Source organism: Periplaneta americana, chromosome 5 (assembly GCF_040183065.1).
Source record: "Periplaneta americana isolate PAMFEO1 chromosome 5, P.americana_PAMFEO1_priV1, whole genome shotgun sequence".
NCBI classification, from domain to species: Eukaryota; Metazoa; Arthropoda; class Insecta; order Blattodea; family Blattidae; genus Periplaneta; species Periplaneta americana.
In genome coordinates, this window is record NC_091121.1 from 185,581,556 (window position 1) to 185,597,963 (window position 16,408).

Below are 16,408 nucleotides of genomic sequence, written 5' to 3' on the forward strand. Positions count from 1 at the left end.
AATGTAATGTACACTGCGTCCATCATCGTAAAGGGCTACAGCTCGAGCCACATCTTCAGGTCGCATCTTGTTTTAAGACAAATGTTACAACCCCACTTAAACTCAGAAAATGTAAAAATAAAGAAATAACGAATGATAACGATAATGAAGCACAAAATGGTTGAGACAAAATTGTTATAGCTGAGACTCCGAAAGCAAAATTGGAATATTTGGTTGTAATGGCTTATTTATAAAACAAAAAACAATCAACAATGTATACATGTCTCCATAACAACAGATGGCTACCGTAATATTGTATGAGATGATAATGTTTTGCAAAATACCAGAAAATATTAAAGTGTCCAGTTTTTTTGTCCCTGAGTGCATATTGGCAAGAAAATATCTTCTGTTGCATACGTACATAAAATAAGTCCTCTACTTAGAAATTAATGACTTTCTCTAGCATTAAGTGATTCATATTTACAAAGAATTATTGCAATGTCAACATCTGAATCGCCTTTTTCCGTCTTTCCAGACAATAGATATTTTGCATATCTAGAGCACATATTTGAGTTGCGTTAACCACGGATTTAAGTTACTTGTACCGGAAGAGAAAGCAGCACAAGCTTTGGTTATATGTGCGTAACCAATTTGATCGCAACAGAGATCCATCTAATATTACAGTTACTTATTTCAACAGAGTTTAATTTTAAAATTTATCCATGCGTTTCCTCAGATTTCATGTTTATTTACATTATATGGAGTATCAATATGTAACATGCGTTTCTGAAAGTTCGTAAATTATAGGAAGTTAAGTTCATTTAATTTCATGTTACTTCATTTTAATTTGCATCTAAAATTTATTCAACCGATACTACAAATGAAATGTTGATTTGTGTTGCACATAGTTACGCATTAATGTACGTTGTGGAAAAGTGAATGAAAGAAGTATTGGTAAATTTCATTGTTAAAGGTAAATTTAATAATAATAATAATAATAATAATAATAATAATAATAATAATAATAATAATAATAATAATAATAATAATAGAGCCCATGAATGACCATGAGCAGTAATAATAATAATTTATTTATTTATTTATTTATTTATTTGTTTGTTTGTTTGTTTGTTTGTTTGTTTGTTTGTTTGTTTGTTTGTTTGTTTGTTCGTTCGTTTGTTCGTTTGTTCGTTTGTTCGTTTGTTCGTTTGTTCGTTTGTTCGTTTGTTCGTTTGTTCGTTTGTTCGTTTGTTCGTTTGTTCGTTTGTTCGTTTGTTCGTTTGTTCGTTTGTTCGTTTGTTCGTTTGTTCGTTTGTTCGTTCGTTCGTTTGTTTGTTTGTTTGTTTGTTTATTTATTTATTTATTTATGTGCGAAACAACAGCACAAGGCCAATTACAGTTTAGCACAGGTACAAAACGAAACAAAACAACAAATGATGATGAGAATGAATGATAGAAAATGGCAATGAGATGAAAATACAATCAATATAATAGTATACATTACTCAATTGACCAAAATGCAACAAAATAAATAGCACAAATAATATTATTAAAATTAGTTCAGTGAGATAATTAAAATGATGGCAATTAAATAAAATGTATTATAAATGAATTAATGAAACCATATAATAATAATAATAATAATAATAATAATAATAATAATAATAATAATAATAATAATAATAGAGCCCATGAATGACCATGAGCAGTAATAATAATAATAATAATAATATTAATAATAATAATAATAATAGTAAAAAAAAGGTAAAGGTATCCCCGTAATATGCCATGAAGGCACTTGGGGGGCATGGAGGTAGAGCCCCATGCTTTCCATGACCTCGGCACTAGAATGAGGTGGTGTGGTCGGCACCACGCTCTGACCGCCTTTTACCCCCGGGAAAGACCCGGTACTCAATTTTACAGAAGGCTGAGTGAACCTTGGGGCCGTTCTGAAAGTTTGGCAACGAGAAAAAATCCTGTCACCACCTGGGATCGAATCCCGGACCTTCCAGTCCGTAGCCAGCTGCTCTACCAACTGAGCTATCATAATAATAATAGTAATAATAATAATAATAATAATAATAATAATAATAGTAATAATAATTTGTGTATTAAGGGTCAATTTCTCCAACATGTTACTAATCCACAATTAACTAATTGTGATTTAACTTCAATACGGGAGTTAAATCATATTTAATTTGTTTGCATTTCACCAAACTAATACGCATTCAAAATAAAATCAATTAATTTAATTCACAATAAAATCATCACGGCCTTCGGAATTATATTAGAATAGTAATTTCGAAGGCCATGTGCCTTGTTATTATAAGCAGTGACCTTTATAGTGAGTTCATTTGTTATATTACGTCGTCATCATAAACAGAAGTAACCTCAGAACATATTAAAATCATCGTAAACAAAAAGATGGACGGGCAGCCTTTAAAAGAAAAGAAAAAAGGTTTGAAATAAATAAAAAGAGATTTCAACACAAAAAAACCTCATCCCAATGTATTCAGCAATATTGAAGAAGAATGGGATAACATGAAAGTATATGCAAGAAAATATCATACAACAAGCAAAATGGAAAGACTTCATGGATCTGCAATATTGCAATATCTCGGCTTATAGCTCTGTATGATAAATTTGTTATTCATACTATTTTAACTGCCGTATTTTAGGCACCCGAAGATAGATTAAACGTTTCTTCAATACATGTATCATTTAAATAATATTATGAAGTACTTAAATAAAATTATTTTTTTTAATTAAATTAAACTTAACTATCAGTTGGAAATTCTAAATCATCCTCTGTACTATTCGAAATATACAGTGCTTATGCTTTGCTTAACCTAAACTACATTTTCAAATCCTTTCGTTCATTGTATTATAATAATCTTCTATTTCGGAATTATCCTCGCTCGTCTTGGTGAGAAACCATCATTTACAAATATCAAGTCCATCATTGTCCTCGCCATGATGAAAATTATTGTCGTTAATGTACTGTAGATTTAAATGACCAAATATTGACCAATTAACTTACATTGTAGTTTAATGAGAGCTTAAAGCCCAATTTGTTTTGGTAAAATGCATTGTCCATTAAAATGTCAATTAAAAAGACTTTAAGTAACAAAATTAAATAAGCTTGGTGAAATCTTCCCTAAATGTAGTACTTGTAAAAGCACCAGTTCTTTATACCGATTATATTCTACAACATTCGTGGTGGACTACACATTTGTGATATTCACTTTTTATAAATAAAAAATTCTAATAACTTCTCGTATATTTAATTTAGAGGCTTGCAAGATGAGGAATGTTTTTTCCGAAAAAGTTTATAAATAAAGTACGTACATGAAATTCTGACTTTCGTCAGTTCTCACCTGAGTCGAGTTAATTCTTGTTCGTGCTTGGTCAGTTTGATCTGGCTCTCCAATTCCGTCATGTGTCTGTTTATAGCCAGCACTGCACTCGTGTAATTGTGATGTTTCGTAAACTTGCATTTGAAATCATCTGGTGAACCACAGTGGAATAAGTAACAGCTTCCTGGGTTCTGTAACGAAATGCCCACAATAACAATACAAGAATTTAAATTTAAATCACTATTTTTTGCTGTCACTGAAATTTGTCTTTAAAAGTACTTACTTTTTCTTCAAAGACGAAGACATCACATGTGCTTGCTTCACAACACAATCTTAAACATTCTTCTCTTGAACTCACGTCTATTTCGTTGATATACTTAGCGCCCATCGCTCTCGAGTCTTGCGTCCTAATGATTTTGTCTTTGTGTATATCGAAATTTTCAACACAAGTCTGCAAATCCAGGTCGTATCGCTTAGATATAATTTTCGCCTCCTCTTGTGGAATCAGAGCATTGTCGCCTGTGTTTTCAGCAATTATACCGCAAGTAATAGCAAAATATATACAAAATACTAATTTTATAACCTTTCCTTCACCCATTTTTACAAACAAATTCGATGTAAACAATGATTTTCTACTCTAAAATTCCATGAGAATAATGTTAAAAGGTTGAACTTAGTCGTTCATCAGCTGTGAAAATAAATATGGCAGGCGATCAATGATGTCGGCTGTAGGGAGACTCGCACTGTTCGCCTGCGCGGAGCCCCCGTGCGGTTGCCGCGCAAATTCAAAGATTCCATGCAGCCAGTTCATAGATGCTGTATGAGCTGTATCTCTCTGACGTAGTCCTATTGTTGGCAAGCCGCGAAAGTAACGGAAAAATGATCAAATAAGAGTATTAGAATTTAAAGGCTTCACTCTCCTACGTAACAAGTTTTGAGATATTAACGAAAAACTGCAATGTCTTTCTAATTACTCATAACTTTTATACCAATGCATTATCTACCATGGTATTAAAGGTAAATCCTGATTCTTCAGTATGTGACAGAGTCTTGTAAAACCCACTTTTGAATATGAAAATTGCTGACTATTACTACGTTTTCATGGAGTAATTAGATAGATTTGAATACGTTTACCGTATTGCAACTTTCATGAACACGGGGATTCAAAACAATCTGAGTTTAAAGGTCGATACATCCAAAAAGTAGGATCGGATCATAGTCATTATACATGAAAACACGTATCGGTGGATCTACACGGTTCAATTTTCAATGCTCTTACGCATGCAATCTGGGGAGAATATTGAAAGAATACAGTTGAAAGCAAACGTTCAATTAAGATGCATGCCTAGGGCGACAATTTCCGGGGGGGGAGGGGCGGAATTTTCTCTCTCTCTCTCTCTGTTTCATTTTCATTCTACAGTGAAATTTGTTTTTAAAACACTTGTTCGTAAATATTTTGTTAAGTTTGTTCTTGAACACCTTGTGGGAGTCGGATATTGTTTTGTTATCGCATTGTCGTGATCGTGGCGAGAGTAAAAGTAAAGTGTGCAGTTGCATAGTTATACTGCGTGTTCAGTTCAAAGTGTGTCATGGATCGCCGTATGCCGTCATGTGGCTAGCCGATGAGCCTAAAGAATTCAGTCTTCCTACACTTCCGCAAAGGCGTATTACCTATGTGCCAGAAAAGTTGCCTAGCAAGTACGGCGTTCATTCTGAAGTACGTACCGATACGTACGGTAACGCCGGTAGTGGCAGAAATATGAACTGTTTGAAAACACGTACTGAGGTGAGTTTTTTTCTTACTGTCGGGATATGGCGAGAGGGTTAAGGCGATTACTTACGTATTTGTTGACATTAACTTGGGCTGTCAACATGGACACGGAGCATTTGATTTGTGTTGTGGAATGTTGCGGCACCCAACCGATGATAACAAATACCCTGCGTACGACTTGCCGGCGCAAAACACAGTTCGAAAGAGGTTATGGTAGCACACAGACCGTACAGGCCGCCATCTGTTGCTATACCGTACACGTTCTCAAGTTCAGATTGAACGCCTGAATAATAGGCAACTTCTCTGACATAAAAGCTGAAACTCGCTTCAAATCGCTGACTCACAACAGTGACGTCATGACATACTTTGAAATGAACATCCAGTATTGTAAGAGCGGTATCACGTATTATTATCTTTACAGTTTAAATTTAACTGCTTGTTTAAATAAGAATGCATTGTTGAAAATCAAATGGCATACAATTCGATATGAAAGGTTTATTCCGCAAAGAGTTGTAGTTTATTTTTCACTTTACTTTATACTTCCTATCGAAGTAAGAAATACTCGTAATAATTATACCAACAACAAAATCAATGCTCAGAAATAAACCACAGCCTGCCTTTCATAAGTCAATTTTGTTTCAACAATGAATAAGTTTTGAAATGTAAATAGGTTTTGCTAACTCTATAGCATCTATAAGATGCTTAATGATTGTGCTAACAGATGGCGTTACTTGTCAACAATGTGACGCTGAAACGTGTGTTCAGGTTACTGCCCAGCGACAGTCCTGATGTATTTTTATATTTGTGATGATTGACTAATTAATATTAACCCGGCACACTCACAATCACACTCACATTCATACAAATTTCCAGACTCTAGACACCCAGGGAATGAATAAGTTTGAATATGTTTCTTTGCATCGAGTGTGATGTGCTTCGTCAGATCGACTTTGATGACATCATCAATGCTTTCTCTGTGAAGGAAGTGCGAAGGAAATATTTATAACTCACAAGTAAGATGCATGTATCTTGATTCCAGTAAATTATTGTTTTCTGAATTGTATAATTTCATTTAAAACTAATTTCAACTAAACATGATCTGTATAATAATAATAATAATAATAATAATAATAATAATAATAATAATAATAATAATAATAATAATAATCCATGGCCGTGAAGGGCCCAGACCGACCAGCCGGCTACTGGCCTCACGCCCACATGCCGAAGCAGATGTGGACGATCATCCAACCAGAATGGAGGTATCGTGTGGTTAGCACGATGATCCCCCAGCCGTTATAGCTAGTTTTCGCAACCGGATTTCGCTACCTATCGTAGCTCCCCAAGTGCATCACGATGCTGGGTGGGCACCGGTCCCATACACTGGACGAAATTTCATAAGAAAATTTCTTCTCCCATGAGGACTCGAACCAGCGCGCATTCCGTAACGCGAGTCCTAGGCGGGATGCCTTAAACCACGACGCCACGGCTAGGGACGATCTGTATAATAGCTCTCATAAACTGTTTGTGACACTTGGGGGACGGAAAATTTTAGCACTGCCTAGGGGCGCACTATACCTACATCCTGCCCTGATTGTGCGTGTATTATTTAACAAAGTTTTCAACTCAAGAGATTATTAACCGTTGAAATTCGACGTGGGCGATATATAGCCGACAGATTTAGCTTCAAGCCTCCATCATAGACAAGGCCAAGGCAAGTAGACAGCATTATTTTACTTACTTCCGTCTCGGAGAAAGCCATGCTGAGGATTTGATCACCCTTTAAAAATCCATTGCCTTCAGCAGAATCTGAATTTGCGAATCTCTGTTTACACGACAATCACTAACATTTTTACTATTTCGTTTATATGACGTCATTGCATTTTCGACCAATGAAGTGTAATGAAATTTTGAATTCCAACCAATCACAGTCACACTTTGCGATAATTTCTGCAGCTAGATTTATCGCTATCAATTTGTCGCATGGTCGTTCTTTTGTTTAGTCGTTGTCGCCAACTGTTTCCCAGTAAATTGATGATCATGAATACATTAAGATGCAACTACACGGTTAAACTTTTCTTTTAACTTTAAAGCAATGAATGCTAGATTCATATTTAATATTAATTAATATATTTACGCAGTGAAGACGACGTTCAAAACGGCGCACCATGTAGACACAAAATCTTTATGCATCTTAATTGAACGTACCTTTTAAACTTGATTCTATTCTTCCCAGATTGCACGCATACGCGACTGGAATATTGAACTGTGTAGATGCAGCTTTAGTTCCGTTACACACTACAGCGAGAATGCTTTTGTCGAGCTATAAAAAATGCTTTCGTGTAGCACTGATTGTAACGGTCGAAACAAGGCACAGCTGACATTGGTCCTGCTTCCACAGGTAGGCCTAACGTAACCTATGAAATTGTAGCCTATGACATTTGTATTGAAATTAAACAATTAATAGACGTTCAAATTTATGTAACATCATCGCATATCAAACTCAAAGACCTTGCATAGTAATAATGTCTTTGATCAAACTGCCTTTCGTATGGCGTAATGAAATTCGTGTTTTAATTAGGCCTATCTATACAGGGATGGCTTCACTGTGTAGCAACATGTCTCGCTGTGAATACATAAGCATTGGTATATAGCTGTCCCCACTGTTACTGTTAAATTAAATTATGATTTCAGCAGATAATGAAAATGTATTTGTTATAATAATAAGCAGGGAAAGGATTTATATGTAAATACATATTTACTTATAAAGCTAATATAATTTATATTTTGCATTATCTTTATGTTTCACAATGTGTAGGGTTGAAAAATCCTACTTTTATTTTCCATATTTTTCCATATTTTAGAGTTTAGTACATATTTTCGTTAATTTCCATATATTTTCCATATTTCATATAAAACAGTCCATATTATATTAGGTTTAACAATAAAACAAAACAAAATTCCATTAACTTTTAAAAATACATTTCAACAATAGAGATTTAAACACATGTTCAGTAATCCCTTTAACATCAGAGTTATTTGAAAATTAGCAGTCCTATCAACAATGGGAAAGTAAGTTACAAAACTGTATTAATTTAATTTAAAATTTTTAACAGACTTCAGTTGTGCAGCTCAACAGTTAAATGCCAGTCAGAGTACACATAGGTTCAGTTTTGTAAATCATACTATAAAGACGGTAAATATGCCAAAAGTACGTCATTCAGTCAATTTAAAATCAAAACTAACAAGTTACATTTCAGAATTTAAAGAAGATGGTTTATCAACTGACAATAAAATATTATTTTGTAATTTGTGTCAGTGTGCAGTATCATCTACACAAAAGTTCCTGGTGCAACAACACATTACAACTAGTAAACATCAGGCCAACAAACAACTAAATTCCAAGCAGAGACAATTGTTTTTAACACAACCAACAACATCGAATGTAAGATCTGAGTTTAACATCGACCTGTGCCGTTCTCTCATCTCTGCTGATATTCCTCTCTACAAACTAAAGAATAAGGTCTTCAGGGAATTCCATGAAAAATATACTCAACATACAATCCCGGATGAGTCAACACTTAGGAAGACGTATGCTCCATCCATCTACGATGAGACAATACAGAAGATAAGAGATGAAATTAAAGATAGTTCAATTTGGGTTTCCATTGATGAGACTCCCGACAAAGAAGGTAGACTTGTTGGTAATGTAGTTATCGGTTTGTTAAGTGAACAATATTCTGAACGAATTCTTTTACATTGTGATGTTCTAGAAAAGTGCAATAACAAAACTATAGTTAAACTGTTCAACGAAGCTATGGGTATCCTGTGGCCAAAGGGTATTATGTACGATAATGTGTTATTCTTTATTAGCGATGCTGCCCCTTATATGGTCAAAGCTGGACAAGCATTATCTGTTGTATATCCTAAATTGACTCATTTTACTTGTGTGGCGCATGCATTTCATCGTGTGGCAGAAGTGGTCAGAGACAATTTCCCTAAAGTAGATTTGTTGATTTCATCAGTGAAAAAAGTATTTCTCAAAGCTCCCAGTAGAGTTAACGTGTTGAAAGAAATGTACCCTGAAATTCCATTGCCACCAAAGCCAATTTTAACTAGATGGGGTACATGGCTAGAAGCAGTTGAATATTATGCCGAACATATAGACTCTATTAACAATGTTCTCCTTGCATTGGACTCTGAAGATGCAGTCTCAATTGATACTGCGAAAACAGTTACCTGTGACATAAGTGTGAAGAATGACTTAGCTCACATTCAGCATACATTTTCATGCATCATAAAAACGCTCAAAAGTCTCCAAAATAGGCACCTTTCACTATCTGAAAGTTTTGAAATTATAAATAGTACTGTGGAACAACTGAATCGTGGTAGAGGTAAAGTTGCAGATGCAGTAAGAGCTAAGGTGGACACTGTACTTTCAAAAAACCCTGGATATGAAGAACTACAAAAGGTTGTTGCTGTGATGAGTGGTGAATCAACAGTGAAGATTAACTTGGACTTATCCCCAGCAGACATTGTGAAATTGAATTATGTACCAGTTACTTCTTGTGACGTCGAACGCTCTTTTAGTCAGTATAAATCTATCCTCAGAGACAATAGAAGAAGATTCACTTTTCAGCACTTGAAAGAAATGTTTGTAACCTATTGTTATGGTAACAGACAATAAAAATTGTGTTTTGTTGAAACTACATTGGAAGATAAGGTACGTCCATTATATTTTTTGTTTAGTTTGATTAAAATGTACCAATATTTAACGTACATAGTCATTTTTTATAATTTTAAGTCCATATTTAATTCCATATTTTGGTAAAAATCCATATTTAATTCCATATTTTGGTAAAAATAACTACATATATATTTACATATTTCATATATTTTTAGTCCATATAAATCCGTTCCCTGATAATAAGAGAAAAGTGCAGTACATGTAATTAACATTGTTAAACCTATATTTCGCTTTTCGCAATTGGCATTACTGAATAATAACATCGAATTTCTTTATTGCAATAATCGATATTCATCTACGAGTATTTCAACTTCGCATTGTCTGAATAGGTTAAGTATTCGTTAATATACAATTATTAACATTTTGTGATCGAATTTTAGGGATATATTAATTAAATTTTTATTTTATTCACGAAATAGTCCTAATAAATGTCACTCGAGGTCTGAGATTTCCCAGATAAATCCACTCGCTTCGCTCGTGGATTTATCGGCAGATCTCAGACCTCTCGTGACATTACTACAGATAATAGTATTTGCCACAATATGTAGGCTTCTGTACATCTTGGTCGCATTGTCCTTCATAGAATCCCGATGAGTCTAGGGCAGTTCGTAACCGGAAATTTCGTCACCGTTATAGTTCGCCACCTATTTTTCGTCATTAGTTTTTTGGTCATCAAATATATTTTGTCATCATTTTTTGTCAGTGAGGAGATTTTGTCACCTAAGATATTTCGTCATCACATACATTTTGTCATTATTTTTTTGGATACCGAGGGGATTTCGTCACCAAAATAATACAGGCTGTTTTTATAATGAGTCTAAAACCATCACTGTATAATTATTTTAATGCTGTGTATTAACATGGATTTTGAAGTCGCATACATTCATCCTGTTTTTATGGAGTTTCAACCAACATTTCCACTGAAGTTGTGACCTATGGCACGTAGGTAACCAAGGATGTTATCTTCTGTTCTATAGGCTTCATATCTATCGACACTCTATCACAGATAGCTTTATGGTTTGAATCTAGTGGTTTCTTGCTTAATCAAGAAAAAACTATCAACATAACTTTCAGCCTAAATTATCTAATAAATAAGGACAACAGACTCAACTACACAAAATTTCTGGGACTTTTTATAGACTCCAGTTTAACATGGGATAAGCACATCGAATACATATGCACAAAGCTATCAAGAGTTTTATATTTGTTAAAGAAATTAACGACTTCCGTTTCTCAAAATTATTTAAGATGTGCCTACTTTTCTTTCTTTCAGTCGATAATCTGATATGCCCTAATTTTCTGGGAAAATCGAACCAAAATTGGAAGCGTCTTGATTTTACAAAAGAAAGCCATTAGAATTTTATGTAAATCAAACTATCTGGAACATTGTCGGCCACTTTTCAGACGATCACGGATTTTAACAATCATAAATTTGTATATATATGATCTAGTACTTTACACTCGACAAAATATCGACAATTACTCATTAGTGGCCAGATGTTGATAAAGCGTCGTAAAATAACCTACTCATAGTGGCCAATGTACATGATCATGAAATTAGAAATAGTGAACAAATTAATATTCCATATTGTGGATTACACAAGAGCAACACAAACTTTTTAATTATGGGGATGAAATTATATAATAAGCTCCCCAGTCAATATTATAAATTACCAATCAATAGCTTCAAAACTAGATTTTACAATTGGTTATTAAATAATCCTTTCTATTCTGTTGCTGAGTTTTTCAACACAAATTTGTATGAAATTGTATTTTAATAAATAAGTTTAATTCCAATTTAGTTAGTTGTCTTTAATCTAAAAGTTTCAAATTACTTCAGGTTTTCATTGTATTATTTAAATTTTACTCTGTCTTTTACTTACTTACTTACAAATGGCTTTTAAGGAACCCGAAGGTTCATTGCCGCCCTCACATAAGCCCGCCAGCGGTTCCTATCCTGTGCAAGATTAATCCAGTCTCTATCATCATACCCCACCTCCCTCAAATCCATTTTAATATTATCCTCCCATTTACGTCTCGGCCTCCCTAAAGGTCTTTTTCCCTCCGGTCTCCCAACTAACACTCTATATGCATTTCTGGATTCGCCCATACGTGCTACATGCCCTACCCATCTCAAACGTCTCGATTTTATGTTCCTAATTATGTCAGGTGAAGAATACAATGCGTGCAGTTCTGTGTTGTGTAACTTTCTCCATTCTCCTGTAACTTCATCCCGCTTAGCCCCAAATATTTTCCTTAACACCTTATTCTCAAACACCCTGAACCTATGTTCCTCTCTCAGAGTGAGAGTCCAAGTTTCACAACCATACAGAAGAACCGGTAATATAACTGTTTTATAAATTCTAACTTTCTTAGTGTTTTTTAAAATGTATTTATATGTTTTTCAATGTATTCTGACGAAGCCTAAAACTGTATGTCTAATGGCCAAATAAATTGAATTGAATTGAATTGATAATTCGTGCAATTCTGTTATCTAAGGACGTGTATACCTTCTTTTTTCTGGGTGGAGACTGGCCTCTCCAATGTCCTGATGTATCCTTGCAGTCTCCTCCTGTAGCAACTGAAGGACATGTAAAAACAGGGATGTGCTTTGCCCATTAAAGCATTGAGACGTCTATGCCACGCTTAGCAAGCATTTGTTGTTCTGGGCAGGTTTTCCCTGGTACGAATGTAACAGTTCCATGTATTTGGAGGGAACGTGGGCTGCTGCCTATCTCTGCCAGTCTACGACCATGACATAATTATCCTCAAAGTAAGCGAAGATTGGGGATTTTTTGGAGAATATCGAAGGCGTGAACTACATCAATCTTTGCAACCAGGAATGAAACTGGCTTTTTAGTTCGGAGTTTTCTTCAAGATATTCTCCTTATAGTATCTCTATTTGAATACGTATTATTTTCGATAATTATTTAAAATGGAACCGACACATTAATAAATTACGTAAAATAGTATATTATTTTGTTTTATTGAGGAATTACTTGTCAATAAGTTTATTACGTACAATATATTTAACTTTATTTCAATCGGTAATTATGTATGGAATTATAGGATGGGGTAGCTCATTTAAATCCAATTTTAATCCACTTTATTTTCTTCTGTAATAAATAATTAAAATATGTCTTCATAAACCTATTGATTTTCCATCACAAAATTTGTTTTTAGACTTTCATGTGCTTAACGTAAGACAAATTTATTATATTGTATAATAAAATTCATACATAAAAATCGAAATAATTTTGAATTGTATTCTCATAGTTATGAAACAAAAGGTATGAATTCTTTAAGATTGTTTGAACCAAAATGCAACACTGTTACAGTATTTAATCATAGTAGTAATTTAGGCCCAAGAATATATAACAAATTTATATTTAAATATCCTAATCTTGTCAATTCTAATAGTTCTAGTATTAAATTTAAAAAGTTATGTATGGATTTTATAAAAATTGAAAAATTGTAAATTTAAATTTATATACTATAATTGCATAGTATACATAAGACAAATTGTATTGTATAATTATTAATTTCAATTCAGGAATCCGCCACTGAGCAAGAATTTTACTCATTCAGGGGCGAGCTAAAGTTTTTCTGTGTATATTATATGTTACAATTATTAGCAAAATAATAAATAAATAAATAAGTGTGTGTGTGTGTGTGTGTGTGTGTGTGTGTGTGTGTGTGTGTGTGTGTGTGTGTGTGTGTGTGTGTGTGTGTGTGTGTGTGTGTGTGTGTGTGTGTGTGTGTGTGTGTGTGTGTGTGTGTGTGTGTGTGTGTGTGTGTGTGTGTGTGTGTGTGTGTGTGTGTGTGTGTGTGTGTGTGTGTGTGTGTGTGTGTGTGTGTGTGTGTGTGTGTGTGTGTGTGTGTGTGTGTGTGTGTGTGTGTGTGTGTGTGTGTGTGTGTGTGTGTGTGTGTGTGTGTGTGTGTGTGTGTGTGTGTGTGTGTGTGTGTGTGTGTGTGTGTGTGTGTGTGTGTGTGTGTGTGTGTGTGTGTGTGTGTGTGTGTGTGTGTGTGTGTGTGTGTGTGTGTGTGTGTGTGTGTGTGTGTGTGTGTGTGTGTGTGTGTGTGTGTGTGTGTGTGTGTGTGTGTGTGTGTGTGTGTGTGTGTGTGTGTGTGTGTGTGTGTGTGTGTGTGTGTGTGTGTGTGTGTGTGTGTGTGTGTGTGTGTGTGTGTGTGTGTGTGTGTGTGTGTGTGTGTGTGTGTGTGTGTGTGTGTGTGTGTGTGTGTGTGTGTGTGTGTGTGTGTGTGTGTGTGTGTGTGTGTGTGTGTGTGTGTGTGTGTGTGTGTGTGTGTGTGTGTGTGTGTGTGTGTGTGTGTGTGTGTGTGTGTGTGTGTGTGTGTGTGTGTGTGTGTGTGTGTGTGTGTGTGTGTGTGTGTGTGTGTGTGTGTGTGTGTGTGTGTGTGTGTGTGTGTGTGTGTGTGTGTGTGTGTGTGTGTGTGTGTGTGTGTGTGTGTGTGTGTGTGTGTGTGTGTGTGTGTGTGTGTGTGTGTGTGTGTGTGTGTGTGTGTGTGTGTGTGTGTGTGTGTGTGTGTGTGTGTGTGTGTGTGTGTGTGTGTGTGTGTGTGTGTGTGTGTGTGTGTGTGTGTGTGTGTGTGTGTGTGTGTGTGTGTGTGTGTGTGTGTGTGTGTGTGTGTGTGTGTGTGTGTGTGTGTGTGTGTGTGTGTGTGTGTGTGTGTGTGTGTGTGTGTGTGTGTGTGTGTGTGTGTGTGTGTGTGTGTGTGTGTGTGTGTGTGTGTGTGTGTGTGTGTGTGTGTGTGTGTGTGTGTGTGTGTGTGTGTGTGTGTGTGTGTGTGTGTGTGTGTGTGTGTGTGTGTGTGTGTGTGTGTGTGTGTGTGTGTGTGTGTGTGTGTGTGTGTGTGTGTGTGTGTGTGTGTGTGTGTGTGTGTGTGTGTGTGTGTGTGTGTGTGTGTGTGTGTGTGTGTGTGTGTGTGTGTGTGTGTGTGTGTGTGTGTGTGTGTGTGTGTGTGTGTGTGTGTGTGTGTGTGTGTGTGTGTGTGTGTGTGTGTGTGTGTGTGTGTGTGTGTGTGTGTGTGTGTGTGTGTGTGTGTGTGTGTGTGTGTGTGTGTGTGTGTGTGTGTGTGTGTGTGTGTGTGTGTGTGTGTGTGTGTGTGTGTGTGTGTGTGTGTGTGTGTGTGTGTGTGTGTGTGTGTGTGTGTGTGTGTGTGTGTGTGTGTGTGTGTGTGTGTGTGTGTGTGTGTGTGTGTGTGTGTGTGTGTGTGTGTGTGTGTGTGTGTGTGTGTGTGTGTGTGTGTGTGTGTGTGTGTGTGTGTGTGTGTGTGTGTGTGTGTGTGTGTGTGTGTGTGTGTGTGTGTGTGTGTGTGTGTGTGTGTGTGTGTGTGTGTGTGTGTGTGTGTGTGTGTGTGTGTGTGTGTGTGTGTGTGTGTGTGTGTGTGTGTGTGTGTGTGTGTGTGTGTGTGTGTGTGTGTGTGTGTGTGTGTGTGTGTGTGTGTGTGTGTGTGTGTGTGTGTGTGTGTGTGTGTGTGTGTGTGTGTGTGTGTGTGTGTGTGTGTGTGTGTGTGTGTGTGTGTGTGTGTGTGTGTGTGTGTGTGTGTGTGTGTGTGTGTGTGTGTGTGTGTGTGTGTGTGTGTGTGTGTGTGTGTGTGTGTGTGTGTGTGTGTGTGTGTGTGTGTGTGTGTGTGTGTGTGTGTGTGTGTGTGTGTGTGTGTGTGTGTGTGTGTGTGTGTGTGTGTGTGTGTGTGTGTGTGTGTGTGTGTGTGTGTGTGTGTGTGTGTGTGTGTGTGTGTGTGTGTGTGTGTGTGTGTGTGTGTGTGTGTGTGTGTGTGTGTGTGTGTGTGTGTGTGTGTGTGTGTGTGTGTGTGTGTGTAACAACTTTAATGTTTAGAATTTCAGGAACATGTTCCCTGACACATTCTACATTGATTAAACCTAACATACCTATATCCGAAATTGAGAGGTTACAGAGATAACAGAGCTGGAAAAAATAGAACTTCTTGCAGCTCCAAGCATTATACCGTTTATACAAGGACTATTTTATGGCATTACTAAGTAGAGATACATAAGAAACACTTGAAAAGCAGTGAATGAAGGAAATTTTACTTTTAAGAGAAATTAAATTAAAATTGTTTAGGTTGCTAAGGAAACGAAACAGACAACAGTTTAAAATAACAGTTGTGAGAAAAATAAACCGTATTGTGACTAGTCTTTTTACTGAGTTTTGACCATTAAAACACGCCTTTTGTGTACACACATCAGGAATACGCCTTTTGTGTACACACATCAGGAATACGCCGACATAGTTCATGTGTATGGACTGTGTGATGGCAATGCAACAGCAGCTGTTTTGGCATATCAAGCACGGTTCCCAAATCGTAGGATTCCTAGTGAACAGGCATTTTCACGTGCCTATTGGCAAATTTCAAGAACTACAGTGTTTGGAATCTTAAGGACATTTTTTTTCAACTTTGCACTGCTTCTTTCATACTCACAAGTAGTTGATATTAAAATGTAATATGGTAATAATAAAAATAATGACATAGACATGTCACTTTCGGAAATTGGTGTTACTTCTTTCAGTATTC

At 36.0% G+C, this 16,408-nt stretch overlaps 2 protein-coding genes across 7 annotated transcripts in view; one reads left to right on the top strand and one right to left on the bottom strand.

Moving 5' to 3' along the window:
- The window catches only part of LOC138700327 (uncharacterized), a 327,656-nt gene extending 323,595 nt beyond the window's left edge, over positions 1-4,061 (bottom strand). For all 5 annotated transcript variants that reach the window (XM_069826878.1, XM_069826876.1, XM_069826875.1 and 2 more), the window contains exons 1-2: positions 3,619-4,061; positions 3,357-3,526 (exon numbers count right to left, since the gene is read on the bottom strand). In XM_069826878.1, coding sequence (XP_069682979.1) covers positions 3,357-3,526; positions 3,619-3,933 — 485 coding nt within the window. In that variant the 5' untranslated portion in view covers positions 3,934-4,061. The remainder of the gene's footprint in view (positions 1-3,356; positions 3,527-3,618) is intronic.
- LOC138700328 (protein phosphatase 1 regulatory subunit 14C) overlaps positions 1-16,408 on the top strand; it is a 795,893-nt gene that overhangs the window by 230,082 nt on the left and 549,403 nt on the right. The window lies entirely within an intron of this gene.